Here is a 23,975-nt window from a genome sequence, read left to right on the forward strand (position 1 = left end):
GCGTTTACACTTCAAGTCTTAATGCACATATGCAATCTTTTAGCCATATCCTATTTATTTATTTTTGGCCCACCTGTTTATATTAGCTTTAAGCACAACTAGTATCTGATATGTGTTTGACATTCATTTTGGTTGGGAATTATTGTAGTTATCGCTTTACTATGCACACGGTAGACCCTCAGGTTTTGAATAGCTGTGCTATTAAAATTATTTGTTATTTACGACGAGTGGCCATTAGGCTGTTATTTAAGAAATCAGATTATGGGACATTAAAAAATCTTTATGGACAAACGTGTGGCCATAGCATTGGGAGTTCTGAGGGGAATCGAATATGTATGTTTAGACAGAGGTCGGATGTCCAGATATCTAATATGTATCCGATTAAAATCCACATTTGGAAAAAAACGGATCTTGTACAGATTCTTGTTTACACATCTTCAACAAATTCCGATCTGTAAGATTTTAGCAAAAAAAAAAATTATTCCTTTTTGTGCCAGTGTAAATGCAGCCTTATTCTCACCAAGGCCATCAAAGTTGTCCTAAAACCAAAACAGTACCCATTCTTGTCTTAGGACAACTGGAATTGGAAGAATTACAAATGTAATTTATACTTGTAATGGCAAAGCTGCCATTGTTGTCTTCAGTGTCACATGATCTTTCAAAACCTATTCTTATATGCTGATTTGATGCTCAAGAAACATTGTTTTTTCAGTGTTAAAAGACTCTTTGTATATATTTGCATTAATGCATTTGATAAGTTACGTGCATCATTCTAAAATTCATTGCATTTTGTGCATTCAGTAAATAAAATTAACATTTTTAAAGCAAGTTTGGTATTGTTTAATGGGAATGCACAAAAAATAAACCAAACCTGTAATACATAGGTTGTGTATTGAGAAACAGTTTGATTTTTAGAACCATTTTTAAATTTCCAAGAACCAGGTATTTAATAAGACTTGCATTCTTGCTTTTTAACCTATTTAAGTGCAAAAAGTGAAAACCTGCACACTGTTTTGCGTGCACACATCTGAATCAAGAGCACAGAAAACCACGGTCTACAAAAAAAGTGTTTTACCTTTTTGGAATCAAAATTAAGAATCTATAAGCAGCATCATAATCAATCAAATTTAAAAAATACCCAACCCTAGTAATCCATAAATTGGAAACCAAGTACATAATTTATCAAGGCTTCCTGGATTTTTATTGAAAATTCTTTTCACTCTCTCCTTTGCAGAGCAATGGAAGCCCATCGACCCAGAGGAGAAGAAACGATATGATAGAGAATTCCTGCTTGGTTTCCAGTTCATTGGTGCAAGCATGCACAAGCCAGAGGGTTTGCCACACATCAGTGATGTTGTCTTGGACAAGGTGAGACTTCAATCTGGACTCAAGTTTTACTTGCTAAAAATTATAATAACCCTTTTGCTCTTTGCTGTTTGGACAACAGGCAAATAAAACCCCCCTGCGTCCCGTGGATCCCAGGAGTCTGATGAACTGTGGGCCTGATTTCACACCTTCATATGCTAACTTGGGTAGACAGTCATCTGGAGGAGGAGGGCGAGGACCAGTAAGTTGTCTCTTTCTTTACTCTTCCGATTTAAAAAAAAAAAAAATCTGTTAGAAGTAGTGTGGATGTATGTTGAGATCGATCATTTATTTTTTTTAAAGTTGCACTCTCAGTCTGCACGGCGCCCTCAGCCAGGTCGAGGCAAAGACCAAATGAATCGCAACCCCAAGATCATCACCAGCTTGTCTCTCAAAGACAATGTGGAACTTAACCAGGCTGTGAACGCTTGGACGCCTTCAGTGAGGAAGCAAGTCCGAGGCCGTGGAGAAGAGGAGAATGATGAAGACGCAGAAGCTTTGAAAACGCAGGAGTTGTTCCGCCGTGTACGCAGCGTCCTAAACAAGCTGACGCCACAGATGTTCCAGCAACTGATGAAGCAGGTGACAGAGCTCACCATAGACACAGAAGAGAGGCTTAAGGGTGTCATTGACCTCATCTTCGAGAAAGCCATCTCCGAACCCAACTTCTCTGTAGCTTATGCCAACATGTGCCGCTGCCTTATGGGGGTGAGTAACGTATGTCTGTATGTTGGCTTGCATGTGAGGGCTCCAAAATGACCTCCATTTTGTGCCACATGTCTGGGCCACTAATATACTCTGATGGGATTGACTAACTAATGAGCTATTTATAGTTTTTGTCAGGTTTTGATTTACTTCTGCAGTGGCAAATGTAGATTAAATTTTCATTTTTAGTAAACTTTTGTGCTCATGTCATGACTTTAGTACACCTTCGAAACATGCAAATGACAGTAAACCTGGAATGTCACTTGACGAAGTTCTTTTTGCCAAACATTTCTTGCTTCACAAAGTTAATAGAAACACAAAGTCCATATGAACCAAGCGGTTTAATCAAAGTCTTCTGAAGAGACTTGAACTTAATTGAGCTTTTATTCACATTTACTTCCTTGGGTGACGTGTGAACCAAGCTTATTGTTTTTTGTGGACCAGGCATGTACATTTGTGACCCTGGACCACAAAACTACTCATAAAAGGTAAAAAATTGAGGTTTATACATTATCTGAGAGCTGAATACATAGGCTTTCCATTGATGTATGGTTTGTTAGGGCAATAAAACAATATTAGAAATTCTGGAATCTGCGGGTGCAAAAAAATCATCAAATAAAAAAATATTAAGAAAATCACCTTTAAAGCTGTCTAAATGAAGTTCTTAGCAATGCATATTACTAAAAGTTAAGTTTAAAAATATTTACATTAGGACATTTACAAAATAATTTAAACATGATCTTTACTTTTACAATGTATTTGTGGCTATTGCTACAAATATGCCTGTGCTACTTAAGATTGGTTCTGTGGTCCAGGGCCATATTTGATACTTTGTTTACGAGATTTGAGTAATTGATGACGGAATTACTTGACTGTTTACCTGATTTTTTTTTTTAAGTAATTTATTTATTTTTAATGTTAATTTGAAATAATTGAAAAATTGTTACTGATTTCCTTTTCCAGCTTAAAGTCCCCACTACAGACAAACCGGGAGTCACTGTGAATTTCCGTAAACTACTGCTCAATCGTTGTCAGAAGGAGTTTGAAAAGGACAAGGATGATGACGAGATCTTTGAGCAGAAACAGAAAGAGCTGGATGCTTCCACTGAGGTGACGTCTTGCCACATTTGTAAACTTAACTCCGTACAAGGTGTATGAAATGGTTCTAATAAAATAAAATGAAACAATTTTTATTTTTACCTCAGGAAGAGGAGCGTCAGCGCCTGACTGAGGAGCTGCAGGAAGCCAAGGACAAGGCACGTAGACGGTCGCTTGGAAACATCAAGTTCATCGGAGAGCTGTTCAAACTGAAAATGTTGACAGAACCCATTATGCATGACTGCATTGTCAAGCTCTTGAAGAACCATGATGAGGAGAGCTTAGAGTGCCTCTGCCGGCTGCTGTCCACCATTGGAAAAGATCTAGACTTTGAGAAGGCCAAGGTATAGCACCATAAGTACTTGTGCAATCATTTATTGTTTGGGTTTATGAGCTACTTTAGAAATACACTCCTTTTGTGTGTAGTATGTTTTAATTCTTTGGCAAGTTTTTTTTTTTTTTTTTTTTTTGTTACAGTCAGATTTAATGTTGGTCTATTGTGTGCAGCCTCGTATGGATCAGTACTTTCACCAGATGGAGAAGATCATTAAAGAGAAGAAGACATCTTCTAGAATCCGCTTCATGCTTCAGGATGTTTTAGACCTACGAAGGGTAACCACATGCTTGGTTAACAAATTTTCTTAGGAACTGTGGCATTTTTATCAAGTATTTGGCAGGAACCACATTTACAACTCATGTGAAAACACATGTATGATTTCAGTTCTTCTCACTATTTCTTTTTAACTGTGCATGTGGTCTGTCACACAGAACAACTGGGTGCCTAGAAGAGGAGATCTGGGTCCCAAAACAATTGATCAGATCCATAAAGAGGCTGAGCTGGAAGAACACAGAGAGCAAATCAAAGTACAGCAACAGCTGCTGTCTAAGAAAGACTCCAGTCAGGGTCGAGGTGGCCGTGGTGGGCCGCACTCCTCTGGGGGCCGTGGTAGCCAGACCCAGGATGAGGGTTGGAACATAGTGCCTATTACCACAAAGAACAGACCGATTGACACCAGCCGTCTCAGTAAAATTACTAAGGTAAAGCTTTGCGACATTTATTTTATAATGTCCAACTTTTCTATATTTTTATAGTAGAATGATTTCAGTTGTTTTACATACTTGGCTGTATTTTCCCAGTTTTTATTTATTTATTTATTTTTCTTCAGCCTGGTGATTTCAACAACCAGCTGCTGGCCCCAGGAGGAAAGGGCTCATGGGGTAGCTGGGGCAAAGGCAGCAGTGGAGGCACTGGAGCCAAGTCCACTGGAGATCAAGGTGAGCAATCTGCCAGTCGTATTTACCTTGGGCCGCAAATAGCACAGAGAAGACCAGTTCTTAATGTCATAGACTGTTCTTTTTAATTGGTGCTGTTTACCATGGCCGTGGGCATGATTGGTATCTTGAATCATGTGACTTCATGGTATTAAACCATTTGTGAATTAGTTTCCATTCAATAAGTCAAAGAACAAAATTGTCACTTCCTAAAAACTAGCAGTAAATATCTAGGGCCCCATGTTTGCCGCGATGTGGACAGAATCACTGAATTCATTTATTTGGAAAAAATAAAACTGAATTTGGAAAAATGTAAAACTGATTTCATAGGGCCCTAAATATCACCAAGAAAATTTAGAGAAGCCACTGACTACAATAATTTTCATATATACTAAATTGTTTGTGCCTCAGAGCGAGCAGATGAAACAAATGCAGTCATTGCTTTTGGAGGTGGATGCCTGCTGTTTGGCAATGCAGTCGTGTAAGACAGTTCTGGTAGACAATTATACAGAAATACTTTGACAACAGACTTTCCTCGGGCATTTAAAAATGACAACAACATTTCAAATGCTGTGCAGCAAGAACGGTCTGCTGGTTAGTCAGGTTATGCTGTCCCATAGTGCAAAGTCACATGACTTTTTTTTTTTTATGTAAATGGAAGAACAAACTTTTTTGCAAATTGAATAATTTTATTTCATTTTCATCACTTGTTTCTAATGTGATACTTCAATGCGTATAAAATAGGGTCATAGAGGCAGCTACTGACAGAGATGTAGTCTTATCTAGGAACCAGAATGTCTGTTTTGCAAGTGTCACTCATTTTCTTAAAATGTAAAGATCTGGTTGTCAGTGTTTTTTATAGTAAAAGCAAGTCTAATGTGCCGTCTTTTTATCTGATGCAGACCAAGGGAGACCTGCCACTAGCACACTCAACCGCTTCTCTGCATTGCAGCAGTCTGGACCCTCTTCATCATCATCTTCCTCACTTGACTCTGATCGTAGAGTGCCTCAAAGGTAAATTTGTAGTACTGTTTATTTGTAGGGCAAATGAGTACTAACATCAATGCTGCATGGTAATAATTCAAATGTAATCTAATAGCAAGTTACTGATGTGCTGTTTAACACCCATCTGCTGTGTAGGAACAGCTCCAGTAGGGACCGTAGTGATAGAGATCGCGGTGACCGAGATCGCGGTGACCGAGACAGGGATCGCTTTGACCGATTCGACAGTAGGCGGGAAGACCGGGACCGAGGCCTAGACAGACCCCGTCAGGCCATCACTAAACGCAGCTTCAGCCGTGAAAATGAAGAGCGCAGAGGCGACAGCCGTGGACCACCGGATTCCGTACGCCGTGTGTCCAGCATGACAGATAACCGCGATCGAGGCAGTCGGGAGCGTGATAGAAGTAAGGAGACAGGTAAGAGTCGACAGCACCAGCTGTACACATCTTTGAGTTGATGATTCATAAATTGATCTCCCCTTTACCTGCTTGGGTTTCTCAGTGAAGCCAATGCCGGCTCCTGCTCCTCCACCACCTGTTCAAGCCAAACCCGCCCTGAGCGAGGAAGAGCTAGACAAGAAGTCCAAATCCATTATTGAAGAGTATCTCCACATCAACGACATGAAGGTATGTACATCCAAACATATTATTGTTCCAGGAAACATTTTGAAAATAACCTGTAAATTCACCCCAACATCATTATTCTTGTTACTCTTTTGTAGGAGGCAGTGCAGTGTGTGCAGGAGCTGAACAGCGCCTCTCTGCTCTTCGTGTTTGTACGGAACGGAGTAGAGTCCACACTGGAGCGCAGCACCATCGCAAGAGAGCATGTGGGCCTGCTGTTTCAGAAGCTTGTTAGTGCTAAAATATTACCTCCTGAGCAGTACTACAAGGGGTGAGTTCATAGACCACTACAGTTTATCATTCTGAACAAAAATATGGCAGCGATTCACAATTTGAAATGTGCTATATTGAACACATCTCCATATTCGAATGTAGATCCAACTCGTCCTCATAGTTTAAAAGATTAGTTCACTCCTGAATTGAAATTTCTTGATAATTTCCTCGCCGTCATCCAAGATGTTCATATCTATTTTCAGTCAAAAAGAAATTAAGATTTGAGGAAAACATTCCATAATTTCTCCATATAGTGGATTTTAATGAGTTGAAGTTCCAGCGTAGCTTGTGTAGCTCTACTTGATCCCAGCCAAGGAATAAGGGTCTTATCCAGCGAAATTGTCTTTTCAAAAAAGACATTTATAGTAGGGCTGCATGATAAATTGCATGCTATATTGTCAGTAAAGGCAGTTCTGTATTTAGTAGTAAATCTCCCATCATATGCATGCTTTCAGATGGAGCAGTTTTTGCTACACAGTTCACAGATATGCAAAGCCACACAGATGATATTGCGTAGCGTAGCTTCTCAGTGAATCATTGCTCTGTGTAGTAAACGCTGCTCTATCTGGAAGCATGTGAAAATACCACATTTAATAACTTTTTACTCAACTCACTTTGTAATGTCAGTCGAGTGTTTGAAATGAATTCTACTGAGAGATGTGGCTTCTTACACAGAATAAGGCATGCTACATATTTCATAGTATTCTAAGCAGTAAAAAAGGCATTGGATTATTATATATTTTATTATAAATCCTATATTGTCGTAGTCTTGTTTATTGATCAAGCTGAAACAAATGAAAGCTAGTTAGATCTGCTAGTTAAAGTTAGATCTGTTTATTCAGCTGCAGCAATCGCTGTTCCCTGGATTTCTTCTGCGGGGTGTATTTGGAGTTTCCGCGTAAGAGTGCCCTCTGGTCTTTGGATGGACATTTAGTACTGATTACAGAACCATGCTGACTAGAGGTCGACCGATGTATCGGTTTTGCCGATTAATCGGCACCGATAGTTGATTGGCTGAACTATCGGTTATCGACAAAAATCCATGCCGATAGTTTTTCCGGATTGCGTTCTTTGCTGAAGTGGCTCACGCTCCTCTCCGCTGTCATAGAGTATGAGAGGTTAAGTCAGACACCAATGTTAAATGTCAGGATTGTTACCATGTGAGAAAGCAAACCGTGTTCATTCAGCCTACAGAATCCTGCTGCGCCACAGCGCGCCATTCACAGTTTTACATTACATATCTGTCCCAAATTGTTGTTAATGTTTATAAAGGCTTGACCCTGCTGGAAGATTGTGCATTTAAGTGATAAATTCGTATTTCTGTAGCTCTAATAAAGTCTGTATGCTTCATATAGAGCTATAATTTATGTTTTAGCCTTTTCTTCAGGCTGCGGAAGCATGGTAGGTTTGCATCTTGTTACGCACTTTATTTCACAATGCAATTTTCCTTGTTCTTACTTATTTTTGTTGATCAGTTATTAAAATTATGTATTCAAAATTAAGATAAAAATGATACAAAATGAAATTCGTTTAAAAAGGGATTTTCCACAAATAAAAAGGTGGAAGTGGTCAACAATTGTGTCTGACCCTCTCCAATTCTCCCGGCGTATTGCCGTCCAATTCATACCATGTCCTTTATGACATTACTACACAAATTACAAATTACACAAACTTCTTTCGTAATTAACAGATTAAACTGAAACAAAACACAAACAAATAATATTTAAACATAAATGTAAAACAGATAACACATTTTCTTAAATGGCTACAACAATATAGATCGTACTTTCTCTTTCCGTTTGATCTGTTGTTTAAACTAATCTTTGCCGCTTTTTTGATCATTCTTGAAGTAAACTTTTGCCCATTTGGTGATTAAATAAACTGTTTTAGATTTCTGCTTGAACTACACGACGCATCCTGTGTGTGTGTTAGATACCTGCTGCGAGTTGTCTGCACAACGCAGCGCTGCATCCAATTAGGGATGCTCATATTGACCGTTTAACCGTTAACCGACAGTAAGAATTTTAACCGATTATTACTATCAGTTAAACGGTTTAAAAGGGTTTTTTTCTATTCTTTTTTTTTTTTTTTTACGTTTGCTGCATGGTGAAAGAAATAATGCTATTTTTAAGTTATCTGTTTACTCGCGCGTGTCGACACGTGCAGTGTGGCTGTACAGACATATTTCGCTTCACCTTTACTTAGTAAACAGATATGCAACTCAGTGGCAAGAGGCGTTATTGGGTTATCAGAGAGTGAATACGTGAGTGAATGTATTCAAATTCTGAATGAATTATAGTCTAGAAAGTGCGCTCCCGTTACAATCACTGGAAAGCTATCACTCATCCTAGAGTAGTTCATCGCAATCTCATAAAGTTATTAAAAACTAATAAAATAACCTTTACACTGCACAGTTAATCTCTTATTTATATAATGCCAACACTTTCTTTGTTCTAATAAGAGAGTTCGCGAAAGTGTAGAAGTCAGCAAAACTGAAACCGGCACTTTGGTTGGTGAGTGGATTGTAGCATAGCCTCCTCTGATTGGCCACAGTGATAATCAAATCAACATACATGTCTGTGATTGGCTATTGCTGAACGCTGTAAAACACGCGCTTCTCCACACGCATATGACAGTGGATGGAAGTCCCGAACCGCAAATTGAAAGGGTTTTTGTGATGGTGTTTTTTTCGCGGATCTAAGAGTTAACAGGCAGCGGTCCTGCCTATCCGTACAGCATGTGAACATGTTAAAAACTAGGCACACTGAGGTATTGGCTGGCCTGCTATATATTTTTATGTCCGACGAGAAGAATAAGACCGGTACAGTTTTTCAAAGCGCATAAAAGGATTCAGTGTGTTTTAGTTTTGTCATCTTAATTAGGTAGTTATTTAATTTATACATATTTAGTGTAGGCCTATTTATATTATTCTTTTTTTTTTTCATTCAGATTTTCTCTGTTCTCAGAACCGCTGCTGATGCGTGATAATTTAAGTATATGTCAATACAGTTTTTGTTGTTGCTCTGTATGCTGCTGTTTGCACGTTAAAATAAAACATTTGCTTGTATTTTTAATGTATCATCACAGATACTTGTGCATTCTATTTTTATTTTAAACTAATTTATTATTCTAATTTTATCAGTTAACGGTTAATGTTCGGATAACGAGTAGCGGTTGTCGGTCAGGAAAATTAACCGAAATGAGCATCCCTACATCCAATGCATCGCAACCCTCTCTTCGAGGAGCTTGTGTTTTCCCCCGCATATGGCAGGCGTGAGCGCCTGAAACGCGGCTGGCTTAATTGCACAGAATTTGCACTGTGAGACTTGTGTGCATTGCTTGACAGTGCGTGCTTCCACCCGCAGTTTTTTACTTTACATGTGCCTTCATTTCTGCCTTTTGTAATGCAGTATATTAGATGCACAAAACTCGCGCACTGACAGACTTTCACTTGCAATTTGTGTTTGTTCGTCCTTAAAAGCTCGATTGCAGATGCGGTTAAATGCACTTGCCATTTCGAATACTTTTATACGAAACTGATGTACACACAGTCAGTTATGTTTTCAGAGCAGGGCATCTGATATATCGAAATAGATCTGTGCATTCGTTTGAATGCAGCCTGTTAAAGCAGCCACTGTCAATGATCTCATCAGTAATAATCAAACGAAAGGAAAAAATAACTATTGTCTGTTAACTTTTGGATACTTAAAGAACACTTATTTTAAATAAGTAATTGGTTTAAAAGTAGCCTGCTTATATAATAAAAAAATAAAGTAAATTTTGCTCAAAATAAATTATATAAAATGTATATGAAAATGTAGCCATGTGCAGTAATATTGAAAACTGAGAATGTGATGCATGGTTATATTTAGTTATTGAAAATCGTAATTAAATTGAATCTTAATTTTAATAAGGCAGTACTAACATACAAAGATTCCAAATATAAACAAAAAGCATAGAAACTGCAATTTTACATATTGTTAAAATGTAAAGATTCCCACCCCTACTGTTAATATGAAATAACACTTTACAATGAGCCCATTTGTCACATCAACTAAGATTGATGAAAGCTGTAGAATAGAAGTGTTGTTCCTTGTTAGGGTGTTATTTTGTTAACATTAATGAACTATGAAATAACTTTAATGATCAATATATAATTAAAATTAATATTTATTAATTTACAAAGTATGGTTTATTACTTTTTTAAAACTAGCAGAGCACTATTTTAGTTGCCGTTCAGTATCTATTTTCAAAAACTATCGGTTAATTAATCTGTATCGGCCAGTGTGGTCCAACCTAGCTATCGGTAAAAACCAATATCGGTCGACCTCTAATGCTGACAATATGCATGCATTAATATATTGCAGCTTTTCCTAATATCAATTGCAATTTCGCGATTTATTGTGCAGCCTTAATTTATACACATTTTAACCACAAATCCTTGTCTCACACTAGCTCTGCCATGCGCATTTACGATTTTATGTTGAACGTTATGAACATTGTAGCCACTTTTTCCACTCACAACCTTTGTTTTGTGCCATGCGTCTAGCCAACTAAACAGCTTTTAATGTGCCATGTTTTAAGTCTTTGTAAGGAAAGAAAGCTCTCAAAAGATTATTTAACATTTAAACATGATTTATCTTTTTCAAACCTTGGTATTTTTTTCTCTTCTCAGTTCTTGTTAATTTTCTTAAATGTAAGCAGCTACATTGTATAAAAAGTGATGATTCCAGGGCTATCAAAACAATCTCTTATGCTATTTTGGTGTTTTCACATGTTGAAGTGGCTTGTGTAAGTTTAAAGGCAGATTTTTGCTTCAGTGTGAAAGTTGTAAAAACCAGATGGTTAAGTGTGGCTTTAAACTTTTTTTATTATTTAAGGTCAGAGCATTACGAACACTTCACTTTTTTGGCCATTTTCCTTAAAATAAATTTGTTCTAAATGTTCTGATTCACATTGTTTCAAATAAAGAAACTGGTTTGTGTTGCCTAATATTAACAATATAACTTTTTTTTTTGTCTGTAAGAAATACACATTTGATAGTAGCTTGAGTTAGGATGCAGATGTAGGTTTATGTTCATTATCAAAATTGGTAACATCAAATAAAAATGAGTGAATTCATTTTAATTATTCTGACTGTTTGAGGGTTTTTAATTAACCGTTGGTCTTTTCTATAGTAGCATACATTTAGATCGTGTTAATCACAGTTGAAACCACAAATATAGTACCTCAATACCATGGTAAAAATGTAATATTTATATAGGTTCCTATGCATTTATGAAAAATGTTAGTCTAAATACATTTACATATGCATACATGTAGTGTTGCTTTCGTCAACGAAAATTGTGACTATATATCGTCGTCAACGAACCTTTATCACGTGACGAAAACGAGACGAAACGAAAATGCTGGTCATGTGACGATGACTATAATAAAATGTATAATGGAATATCGTTGACGAATAAAAACGAGACTAAATGTGGTTTACAAAATAAAAACTATGCTAAAATGTCTCTTCATTTTCGGCGACGAAAACGAGACCAAACGAAATGTTGTAACATCAGATTGATGTGCGCATGCCCAGTAGCCAGAGCTGTATCCCTTCTAGTCTAAACCGCAGGCGACGTCACTTTCTCAAGCCCCACTCGTAGCATTATCTAGAAGACGACTACAAACAAAGTTAAGTTTGACACAGAGAAAGGGACCGATGGCCGGTCAGCTGTGGTTCGTCTTTGGGAGAGAAAGAAGAAACGACATTTTTTTTTCCTACTTTTTAGTAGTGATGGGAAAATGAAGCTTTTTGAAGCACCGAAGCGTTCCTCTCAACTGTATCGTAAAAAGCTTCATTACTCGAAGCTTTTCAACACGTTGTACACTAATGACATCTTGTGATCAAAGGTGGAAAAAGTTTCTTTTGTGTCCCAGATGTCAAAGCGATTTTTGGACGGTTTCATGAAATGAATGAATTTGTGCTACGAAAACCATAAGAAATATTTTACTTACACTAATTAATTTGTAAATAAACTTATAAAAGTACAAGCATGATTTGTGTAGCCATAGATGATCAAAGTACATTAGGAATATTGTTAAATTGACTAATATTATTATTAATTAGAAGTGCTTTTGAAGCGGGAATTACTACGAAATGAACATGCACAAAACTACACGTACATATTTATTTGTATTATGATTTATTCTTAATGAAGTGAATGACACTTAACCTGCGCAAGGGGTTCGTGTTGTTTGAATCAGAATACGAATCAGTCACGTTTGTTAAACTTGAATGTATAATTTTATTTCTGGCATTGTCATGTGATGCAATTTTATTTATTTTATTTTTTGTTTTTATTTATTTTATTTCAATTTATGTGTGTGTACTTCTAACATGTTTGGTAGGTCAAATAAATGTTGTAATTTCAAATTAGAGCATCTTCCAAGTCTGGAATGGATGTATTAAGCCTATAAGGTAACAATACTGTAATAAGATAACCTTGTTTGAAACTTTGGTTTCGTCTATACTATTAGGTACTTATTCTATATTGACTGGGTTAAATAAAATTGCTAAAAATAGACTAAAATACAACTTTCGTTGACTAAAACTAGACTAAACTGCTCAGACTTTTAGGCCCGGTTTCACAGACAGGGCTTAGACTAAGCCAGGATTAGCAGATAGTTCTATTAGGATATTTAAGTAATTTTTATAAACATGCTTAGAAAAAAAACATTACTGGTGTGCATCTTGAGACAAAACAAAGACACCAATATATTTTAAGATCAGTCAGTGCAAGTTTCTTTCAGTTCAAACAGCTCAGACTTACATTTTAGTCTAGGACTAGGCTTAAGCCTTGTCTGTGAAACCGGGCCGTTGTCGACTAAAACTTGACTAGACTAAAAAGAGTATGAACCTGACTAAAACTAATAAAAACTAAAATGACAGCTTCACACAAAGACTAGACTAAAACTAAAATTTAAAATCTGCCGCCAAAAACAACACTGCATACATGCACACTCCAACACATTGAATATGTCTATATTAATAATATAGTAAAATTGGACACACACACCCCTATTTCTGACAAAATATTATGGTGCAGTTAGTGCTACTACAGTAAATCTATGGTAAATGATGGCGATTTTTAGATTTACAAAGCCTTCTGACTGTATCATTGTGCACAGTGTTGTCTCTCCTGTTTGTCAGCACTGAATCATCTGGCTATAAACAGTTGTTTGTGTTCTTCGCTGAATTCAAGCACTTCAAACTGGGTCTCACAGCACTGTTTAGTGGTTGCTTGACCGAGACGCATCTGCTCAGAGTAAGCTTGCGGCGCTGTTTGAACTTTGAGCCGAGCCGATAAATGGCTTGCCTTAAATGACTAGCACTCTTTCATCACGTCTTTGTGGCGTAAACATCATATTGAACATTTATCAAACTCTTGTTGACGCTTATCGAGGACATTTTCACCGCGCGATAACTATCTTTATTGGTTCATCACCCAGCTCTAATTTTATGTGCTTTGGTCCATTTTAATATTTCTTTGTTTTAGTTTTAATACTTAAACGGTTAGCTTGAGCTTCATGATTTCCACACAATAGAAATAGTTTCTCTTCACTTACTTTACTGTTTGATTTCACCCACTCTAGTCTGCAGGAGATTCTGGAGATAGCAGATGACATGGCTATTGACATTCCTCATATTTGGCTCTACTTGGCCGAGATCATCACACCCATGCTGCAAGAGGGAGGCATCCCCATGGGCCAGCTCTTCAGGTTAGACACCAAACCTTGGGTTTTAGATACCTGAATGCAAAGGTTATATTTGCACTGGAGAGTTTGGCTCCAACCTTGATCAAACTCCCCTACATGTTATTTTTCTAATAATTCTTAAGACATTGATTAGCATGCTCAGGTGTGTTTGATTAGGGTTAGAGATAAACTCTGCAGGATTTGAGGATCCTTGTTATAGACCATCAAATAAAATCATGTACACACCATCTGACCTTTTTTAAATCATCCACAGGGAAGTGTCCAAACCTCTTCTCCCTATGGGCAAAGCAGCAATCTTGCTTGTTGAAATACTTAACCTTCTCTGTAAAGGACTGGTGAGTATCATGCTGTGGCTAATGCTTATTTGCGTACATTGTCATTTCATAAGTTATTTACCTTTTTTACTTTGCTGTAATGTTCTCAGAGTCACAAAAAAGCTGGAGCAATGTGGTTGGAGGCAGGACTCAGCTGGAAAGACTTTTTGCCTGAAGATGAGGATGTCAATAAGTTTGTTACAGAGCAGGTACTGAAAGCCATTTCATACTGCATTATAACATGCGTCAAAATAAAAAGAACTCCCTTTTGATAGATCATTCTTATGATGATCCTTATCCTGTAAACAATTGATCCTTTTTTTTTTTCATATTTGCCTGAAATGTTGTCTTTTTTTTTTTTTTTTTTGCAACAGTGTTTTTTATGTTACACGCATATATACGTGCATACTGTGCATATGTCTTTATGAGCGTTAAGGTCATTAAGATGTTTTATTTTCAGAAAATGGAGTTCACTCTGGGTGAGGAGTCTGAGAAGCCCAGTAAGAAGGAACTGACTGCTGAGGAGCTGAGTAAACATTTGGACAGGTTGTTACAGGAAAAAGCCAACAACCAGAGGATCTATGACTGGGTAGAGGTAAGCATGTGTGCTTTGGCTGTGGTTCAAGGCTCTTCAATCAAACATTAGGCTATTGCAGTGATCTGCATTATGGGTATAACATTATGCGCATGGGATGTGTGCTGACTGGTGCTTCTCTCCTTTAAAGGCCAACCTAGATGAGCAGAAGATGAGCTCCAATCAGTTTGTGCGAGCCCTGATGATGTCTGTGTGTCAGTCTGCCATTATATGTGAGTGTATTCATTAGATGCAATCCCCTTTCCGCACTTTACTTTGACTTCAGACCTGAACTTGCACTGACCTGTTCTTGATGTTAATTGTGTGCATTAATGAACTGGTATAGGTGAGAACCCCTACAAGGTGGATGTCGAGCAGATTACCCAAAGGGCCAAGCTTCTGCAGAAGTACCTCTCTGATGAAACAAAGGAGCTCCAGGCACTATATGCTCTTCAGGCTCTCATGGTGCAGATGGAGCAGCCTGCCAGTGAGTGTATTTCTTTTTTTAAACACTTCCTCCTTTTCACTCTCACATGCACAGATGACATTGTGTTCATGTCCAAAAGGACTTTTTTTTTTTTTTTTTTTTTTTTTTTAGTAATTTCTCAGTGTTAATGCAAGTATTTAAAGCTTGTTAATCTTTATGCACACGTTTAGTTTTTTGGTGGGTTTATACTACCCTTCCAATGTTGCGTTTTATTTAAGTTCAGTAAAAACGGTAATACTAGGGACCTTTGCACTGGAGGAACCTTTTCATAGTTACTAGAACTATTGGCAGAAGTTCTTGTTTTTGGCACCAAAGGAACTAGGAGTGTATTTAGTTCTAGGAACTCTGGGGGAACTAAATGACATATGAAATGCTGTCTACCCGGCAATTTTAAAAATTCAAGTAATAGACTACTAGCAAAGAGTATAATAGTACCAAGAGGCGAAACTCAATAGAACGCTCCGTAGCAACAGTTCCGCCCATGACATAACTGTGCTCCTGCCATTTTGGACTGACACCTACACAAAACGCCGTAGAATAATACGAGCCACTAGCACTTGACCAACTTACAATGACCTATGTAAAGTTTGTATATATGTATTTATATCTAAATTAAATATTATAGACAGGTCCCCTTCACCAATTGACTAGACCTTTTCATACTGCTTACTGTTTACCAAGTAAACCGATACAATTACTGCAAACCCTTTACTAACCCATATCTATGTTCTATTGTATTTTTTTCCTTGTTAAGTTAACTTAATGTAGTGAAATAACCAGATTCGATGTTTGGTAGTGATAGAGTCAGACACACAAGTTTATTTATTCACAATGTAATTTTTTTTAATTAAATACATTTATAAAGAAATGGTACACATTCATAAACTGTTTAAATTTATCATAAAATATGAACACCTAGTAACCATTGTCTCAAGGACTCCAACTATTGTGAGGTCTCTGTAAGTTGTCATGTATTAAGTGAACACTGAACTGAAAATAGTAATAGATCAAAATCAAATAAGCAACAGAGATCAAAACCACCACCGGCAATTGTGTTAGAGATTAAGAGAGAGAATATTTTTGTACTGTATCAAGTGCACACATTTAACATTAACCGTAAATAGTAAGATAAATAAAGTGGAAGTGGTAGTAAAAGATCAAAACTATCCGCAGCAATTTTGTTTGTGAGAGAGAAAATTCTGTAAGAGATTGTAAGATATAAAAAAGGAGTAGAATGGAAGTGGAAGAGAATGATTGGGGTACACGTGTCACAAAAAAGATCAAGTTCAAAACCTGCATTTGGCGAGTTGGCGGATGTTAATGTTAAGCAGTCCTGCTAACAATTTAATATGTACTGTAAAATCAATTCATAGTTAAAATATTTCCCCTTGTTATTATTATTACCTTTGTGGATCACTTGGAAACCGGTGAAACGCAAAATCATGCCTGGTGGATTGATAATTGCTGCAATTTATTGCAGTACACTGCTTACACTCGCACTTGCTCGCTCGCATCTTCTACACACTTTTTGCAGGTGTCACTCCAAAATGGCGGCAACGCCTCGGCAGCGCCATCTATAGACTGTTGCCCATATCAGTACAGAGTTTCGCCTCTTGGTACTTCTATACTCTTTGCTACTAGTCTTTTTTTTTTTTTTTTTAATTTAAGAAATTATTTCGGCTTGCCAAGCCTGCATTTATTTGATCCAAAATACAGCAAAAGCAGTAATATTGTAAAATATTTTTTACTATTTAAAATAACTGCTTTCTATTTGAATACATTTAAAAATATTCCTAAATATTCAAAATTTTCAGCATCATTACTCCAGTCTTTAGTGTCACATGATCCTTCAGAATCAATTTTAATATGCTGATTTGCTGTTCAAGAAACATAGTTATCAATATTTAAAACAGTTGAGTACAATTTCTGATTCTTTTAATAGAAAGATCCAAATATCAGCATTTATCTGAAATATAGAAAGCTTTTGTAACACACTATAACATTCAAAAGCTTGGAGTCTGTCTTTTTTTTTTTTTTTGAGGGAAGAAATTATTAGAAATACTTTTGATTTGCAAGGCCTGAAAACCTTAATTGCCGTTTTCAACTGTTTTGAGCAGAATATTGCTCTGCTCAGCTCTAGTTTTATGTGTCTTGATCAGAATGATTTCTGAAGGATCATGTGGCTGGAGTTAGAACTAGAATAAATTACATTTTAAAACGCATTCATATAGAAAAGTTATATAAAATGGTAAAAATATAAAAAAATGTTTACAGTTTTTGCTGTACTTTGGATCAAATAAATGCAGGCTTGGTGAGCAGAAAGAAACTTCTTTAAAACTTTTGTATTTACTCCACAAACATGAAAAATGGCGATGATAAAGGCATTTACCTATACCTATTACCTATACAAATACCCAAGTATTCTTGTGACATAAAAGCTGCAGCCATTACTCCAGTCTTCAGCGTCACATGATCCTTCAGAAATAATTGTGATATGCCGATCGCTGCTCGCTATCGCTATTTTTGTGAAAACAAATCTTTACTGACATTTTTGATCAATTTAATGCTTTTTTGCTCAATATAAGTTACTGTTTTTCAAGCAAAAAAAAAAATACACTGTTGATTGAAGTGTAGCTAAATGGTCTTGTCTCCGTTTTACCCAGATTTACTGCGCATGTTTTTCGACGCGTTGTACGACGAGGACGTGATCAAAGAGGAAGCCTTCTACAAATGGGAGTCCAGCAAAGACCCGGCGGAGCAACTGGGGAAGGGTGTGGCCCTAAAGTCCGTCACTGCCTTCTTCACTTGGTTACGGGAGGCCGAGTCCGAATCAGACAACAGCTAATCCTGAACTTTGCTAGCCCAGGTAGCACTGGAAAGAGAAACCGCTGCCAGGGACTAATGAAAGGAGGATGTCTTACAACCAAGTTGAACTTGATCCTCAAAAAGCCAATCTTATCTGTTCAGGGTGGCTCTTGACAGATACAAACTACAATCATTTCTCAGTCATTTCTTTCGCTCTCTATATCTATTGTGGCTAATGTCCACCAAAAACAATAAAATAATAAAAAAAAAGAAATCTGCAGGACTGCTTAAACGTGTTAACAATTCATCATTTATTTTTAATGAGAAATTCTTGGGGGAAAAAAGTACAAACCAACGCTGCTCTTACATGTTAATATAGATTTATATGCAACGTGGTATATGATGAAACTGACGTGGCGTCATGTATCGTGCAGAGGACGTGATGGCGATCATGTCCTTTAGGGTTGTAATGTCAGATCAAACACGGAGCTCTTACAGACGTTTTCTTTCGTGTGCGTGCAAGAGGAAGTCATGTTTTTAATTCCACTAAGACTGATACATGAGCGTAGTATTTGCTGAGTCCTCGAAGTGACGAATGAAATTTGAGTAGCGTTTGTATTTCGCCCTTTTTTGCTTCCTGTATCCTTTAGTAAGAGGTGGACCTATTGAACTTCAGGATGATGGTCTTGGATGGACTTTGACCTTTTTGACCTTAGTGCTGCTGGATGAGGAGGGGGTCCAACATGCTTCCTACTAAGCCATCCTTGTCCCGCTTCCTGCCCACACACTTTTGCGTCTTACCTCTCTTGAAGAACTGATGGGGGTCTTTGCGGAAGCCCCACTTGAGCAAGCCTGCGGTGGAATTTTAAGAGAAATCATTAAAACTTGAAGCATATAGAAAAATCAACTTGATGAAATGACAGTAATGATCCTAAAGCCTTTTCCACTTGCAAAGTGGAAACACATTTCAGGAGCGTTCTGTACATACATATGGAAATGTTGTTGTTTTCTTTTTTTTTTTGGTTTTGTTTTATTTTCAGAAATTAAAAGTTTAAAAATCTGATGTAATGCCATTTATTTTTTTTCCAACAGAAATGGCAGTTTCCCTGTATTTAAGATTTGTTTTCTTCCAGATGGTAAGAGGTGCTTACAATGATCCATTGATTAGTTTTATTGGGAAAAAAATGTGTACATATTTTTTGCTCTCTTTATTATTTAAGGAATTAAATGCTTTCTCATCAAACTGGAAAACGTTGGAGATGAAACATTGCAAATAATAAAAGATTATCAAGTTGCTATGTAGAGTGTGTTTGAGGGATGGGAAGTCTGTGGTCAGATGTTTTATTTATTTTATTTTTATGTTTTCAGTATGAAAAAGGTGCAGTGTGTTTTTCCTTTGAAGAAATTCGACTTGGATGCTTTGATGCTGTAATAAGTCTGTCTGCCAGGAGAGGGCCTGCTGAACAGATTGTTCAAATCGATGTGACAGGGCTTTGCTCAAATGCGTAATTTGAACTTTTTTTTTCTTCCTGATGCCGGGGTTGCTTCAGTTTTCAAAGTTTAGTTTTAGTAAGTGAATAAGATGCACAGTTTTGATCTGGACTGAAAACATGGGAAGAGAACTGGTTATTTCAAATCTAAAATAGTCTACTTCAAAACAAAGAAGCTGATATTCTTGATATTCTATGTGCGCTACTAGTATGTATGGGTCATTTTATGAACTTAAAGCCTTTTTTAAAAAGTGCTTGTAAATGAAATACGAATTTAAGAATTCTGTCAGACAGTGAAAGTGTTAATTGTGTTGGGAACTTGGGACTGAATCTTAATATTTCGAGATGGATATGCTTAAGGCGGAGCTCACGGTTCATTATGAGCCTTTTGCTCAAGGTCATAACGCTAAGAGAATTTAATGTTGATATTTCAAATGCTGTACAAAAGTCATGATCATAAATTGGCTGAACTGTCCCCCACTGACAACTGTGTTTATAACATAAAATTAGCCAAAATACGAACTTCTGTTATTGCAGGATGTGAAATTCTGTTAATGGAGTAAGCAGAAGACGATGGAAAAAGGTTATTGGGTTTTTGTGATGGTAGTTTATTAAAGTCGTTGTTTACATAAGGAACTAACTAGTAATATATAGTCTTCTACCTGCAATATTTGAACTTGTGCTTAAGGACAAATTGTCAGTAGAGACAACCTAGTCACACAAGGTAGTCAGAGATCCTCTAACAAGTTATTTTAAACCACAGCCCACCCTTGAGACAGTACTAGCTTATTACACTTTTTCCATGTATCACATGCACAGCCGCAGTTATGGCTTCTGACTGCTGCTGAATTAAAGATGATTTATTCCAAATGTGCTGGATAAAAGAGCAAAAGTATAGCTTTTCGACCTTGAAAGGTTGAGGTTTTAATGTTCTTACGGCACAGGGTAAATTGATGCATCATTGAGCTGTCAGAGACCACAAAACCTATGATCCATCCATGCACAATAATAGGCTAGCTATAAAGGCAACCGTTTATTCATATTCACAATGTGCTTTCCTAAGCTTACAGGCTTTGGAAGCCTTATAAGCTTATTATTAAGCAGCAGTGTCCATGGGATGAATAACATGTTTTCCATTGTATTATCTCAGGTGCTACTGACTGCATTAGAAGGGAGCGGGTGACTCGTTCTTAACCCAGGGAATGAAAATGTATTGAAACATCGGCACGCTGTAAAGTATGGCAAGCCTGTTACACATTTATTCTTCAAAAATAATTTTTCTGATAGCAGTGTTTTTTTTTTTTTTTCTTGCTTGACGGTAGTGTTTTATTATGCCTAACTAATAACTGTTATGTCTATGAATATGCATAATTGTTTACTACAAGACTCCCAGGGACTATATCCTAACTTAAACATTCAATCAGTTTAATAACCATAATATCTAGAGTTGCCCTCGACTAAAGGTTTTTCTGGTTGACTAGTAGTCATTCATTTTAAACATTAGTCGACTATTAGTCGTACATTTATTATTATTTATAATTATGAATGTGTCAGGGAAAAGCAGCAAGAAGACTGCATTAACAACTTATTGATAAACTTATTGATGAAATCTGCGACACTGACTCGTCACCTCCGCAGTAGTGTATGTGCCTGTATGCATGTTTCATACAGATTATCTGATCTGAGAATATTTGTTTTCTATTTGAATTGGTTCATTTAAGCATAGATTTTGCTCATGTCCGTAAGGCAAGTGTACACAGTGTTTCACACTCAAGTTCACAGGGACTGAGACGGCAGAAAGTGCATCTTGTTTGTTCTTGTTAGAAAGAAAATCTCTTTGAGTATAAAGAGATTTAGGTGGCGACGTTTTTACTAGTGCATTTTCGTAGTAAAATGCATAACTTTTGTTATGGTTACGCCTGTCGTTTACACTACTCTGGCATTTTCGAAAAATGCTGCAGACCCCGTTTTAGTTTTCAGTGTAAATGGACCAAAACTGAGACTTTTGAAACTGATGGCGTGGCTGCTCACAGTTGCTTTGTTTATCCTTGACGACTGTGTAAACAATAACATCATGCTTATTTGTTGCTTCTCATTTTGGAGGCTCATATAAGAAAAGTAACCGTTAAATTGCAAAGTAACAAAAGAAATGACAGTTATTTTACACCCTAAGGAATTACAGTCAATTTTATTATGGTTACTTCTCTTAAAGGGGCCATCGGATGCCCATTTTCCACAAGTTCATATGATTCTTTAGGGTCTTAATGAAAAGTTTATAATATACTTTGGTTAAAAATTCTCAATAGTAGTGTAAAAAAAAACCTTTTACCTTGTCAAAATCAGCTCTGCAAAATATCAGCTCATTTTATTGCAGGGTCCTTTTAAATGCAAATGAACTCTGCTCCCCCCACCCCTATCTGCTGTGGGAATACCAGCTGTAATGTTTATTTTAGATTAGATTAGATTAGATTCAACTTTATTGTCATTACACATGTACAAGTACAAGGCAACGAAATGCAGTTAAGGTCTAACCAGGAGTGCAATAAGCAGAAAGTGGGATATAGGATATAGGTATAATTTATAAGTGCACTTATGGCAGATATGTACAGGGAGAAACTATGGCAATTATTTACAGATGAAAGTATCGTGGACATAATTTACAGGTGCTATTAACAAGTTGAATGTACAAATAGAGGAACTTAATATACAGGTTGCTATTAACTACAATCAGGAATTTCTGATTGATATGAACATAATATACAGGTAGCTGATTACTAAAGCAGGAATTTACAAATAATAATTTACAAATGTATAGATACATTTATCAAAAATTTACAAAGTGTATATGTGCAATGGAAATGTGCATTTACAAATGGATATGTACAGTGTAGTGCAACAGATTAAGTAGTGCAATGGTAATGGGGAGAGTGAGGGGTGGGGTGGGGGGGCAATGGTGTTAGTGGGGGGCAGAGTTCAAAAAGGAGACAGCTCTGGGAAAGAAGCTGTTCCTCAGTCTGCTGGTTCTTGTCTTTGGGCTTCTGAAGCGCCTGCCGGAAGGCAGGAGAGAAAACAGTTTGTGGGCGGAGTGAGAGGAATCCTTTAGAATACTGTGTGCTTGACGCAGACAGTGTTTCTTCTGGATGTCCTCAATGGTTGGAAGTGGAGTCCTTATGATGTGCTGGGCAGTTTTCACCACCCACTGCAGTGCCTTACGCTCTGCAACAGAGCAGCTTCTGTACCAGACTGTGACACAGTTTATTAGAAACTTTCTATTGTGCAGGATGGCTGAGGACATAGTTGCATTTAGCTGCCTTTATCTGCAAAACTTGCCAACAAGCACATTATTAAGAAAGGCCATTTGCAAAGACGCATAAAAAACCCTTATACTTCTGCTGTGGGTGAAGCTGCATCACAAATGATTCACACAAACATAGATACATGTGTAGATCTGGATTGGTGCTTTCCTTTTAAAAATTTACGTAACATTATCCTCTGCCTCCTCAGCGGCTCATATGTCGGGAGTAAATGACGACTGCTATGTTCATTACTACAGCCAACAACAGAACACCTCAACCACTGCACCTGAGTCACACAATGGCAATCGTATTCGGAGTGTTTCAGCTCGGTGAGGGCGGGTCTAAGGTAAGGCTCTCATGTCAATCAATTGTGTGTCACACCGACAAGAAGCTGAGAATGACCTGATTTTAAAAAGGAGATATTACTTTTAAAGATTAAAAAAAATACCACTGGTTTGATTTTTATCATTGTTGGGTGGTTGTGTACACAAACTGCCAACACACATTAATGTTCAAACAACATGTAAAAGTTAGTTTTGCATCCAATGACCCCTTTAAATAAGACATCCTTGATGACGTATGCAGCCTGAATGGTCATGTAACATGTTTCGGTTGTATAGTGTAGACAGAGATTGTTTCTGAAATGTAGTGAAAACGCAGTGTAGACTAGGATCGTTTTCATTTTAAAACGCAGTTCTATATATGCAGTCTATATATTACAGCTTGTAACAATCCAAACACAAAGTAAGAACTTAAAATCCCGTCATTTGACCCCTTTAATTAATGTAAGCACTGACATAACAATAGCTATTAGTTGAAGTTGTAAATGTTAAACCGGCTTGCCATATCAAGTTGCACTCAGAGCTCAGGCTCTGTACGTGTGAAAGAGACTCGTGTGTCTTTAAGA

The 23,975-nt window shown here is 37.1% G+C and overlaps 1 protein-coding gene and 1 non-coding gene across 3 annotated transcripts in view; both read left to right on the top strand.

The window, feature by feature from the left end:
* The window catches only part of eif4g1a (eukaryotic translation initiation factor 4 gamma, 1a), a 46,984-nt gene extending 27,404 nt beyond the window's left edge, over positions 1–19,580 (top strand). For both annotated transcript variants that reach the window (XM_073849815.1, XM_073849817.1), the window contains 19 exons: positions 1,235–1,368; positions 1,448–1,567; positions 1,669–2,073; positions 3,034–3,180; positions 3,276–3,512; positions 3,676–3,780; positions 3,937–4,206; positions 4,335–4,443; positions 5,343–5,454; positions 5,581–5,858; positions 5,944–6,068; positions 6,164–6,336; positions 13,980–14,105; positions 14,356–14,437; positions 14,527–14,625; positions 14,877–15,011; positions 15,142–15,223; positions 15,337–15,477; positions 18,141–19,580. In XM_073849815.1, the coding sequence (XP_073705916.1) occupies positions 1,235–1,368; positions 1,448–1,567; positions 1,669–2,073; positions 3,034–3,180; positions 3,276–3,512; positions 3,676–3,780; positions 3,937–4,206; positions 4,335–4,443; positions 5,343–5,454; positions 5,581–5,858; positions 5,944–6,068; positions 6,164–6,336; positions 13,980–14,105; positions 14,356–14,437; positions 14,527–14,625; positions 14,877–15,011; positions 15,142–15,223; positions 15,337–15,477; positions 18,141–18,322 (3,062 nt within the window). In that variant the 3' untranslated portion in view covers positions 18,323–19,580. The remainder of the gene's footprint in view (positions 1–1,234; positions 1,369–1,447; positions 1,568–1,668; positions 2,074–3,033; positions 3,181–3,275; positions 3,513–3,675; positions 3,781–3,936; positions 4,207–4,334; positions 4,444–5,342; positions 5,455–5,580; positions 5,859–5,943; positions 6,069–6,163; positions 6,337–13,979; positions 14,106–14,355; positions 14,438–14,526; positions 14,626–14,876; positions 15,012–15,141; positions 15,224–15,336; positions 15,478–18,140) is intronic.
* Positions 2,114–2,188, top strand: LOC141345047 (small nucleolar RNA SNORD66). Its single transcript, XR_012356913.1, has one exon. It is a non-coding gene; the product is annotated as a small nucleolar RNA SNORD66 (small nucleolar RNA).
* Positions 19,581–23,975: the final 4,395 nt, after the last annotated feature.

This window comes from Garra rufa, chromosome 10, assembly GCF_049309525.1.
Source record: "Garra rufa chromosome 10, GarRuf1.0, whole genome shotgun sequence".
NCBI lineage: Eukaryota > Metazoa > Chordata > Actinopteri > Cypriniformes > Cyprinidae > Garra > Garra rufa.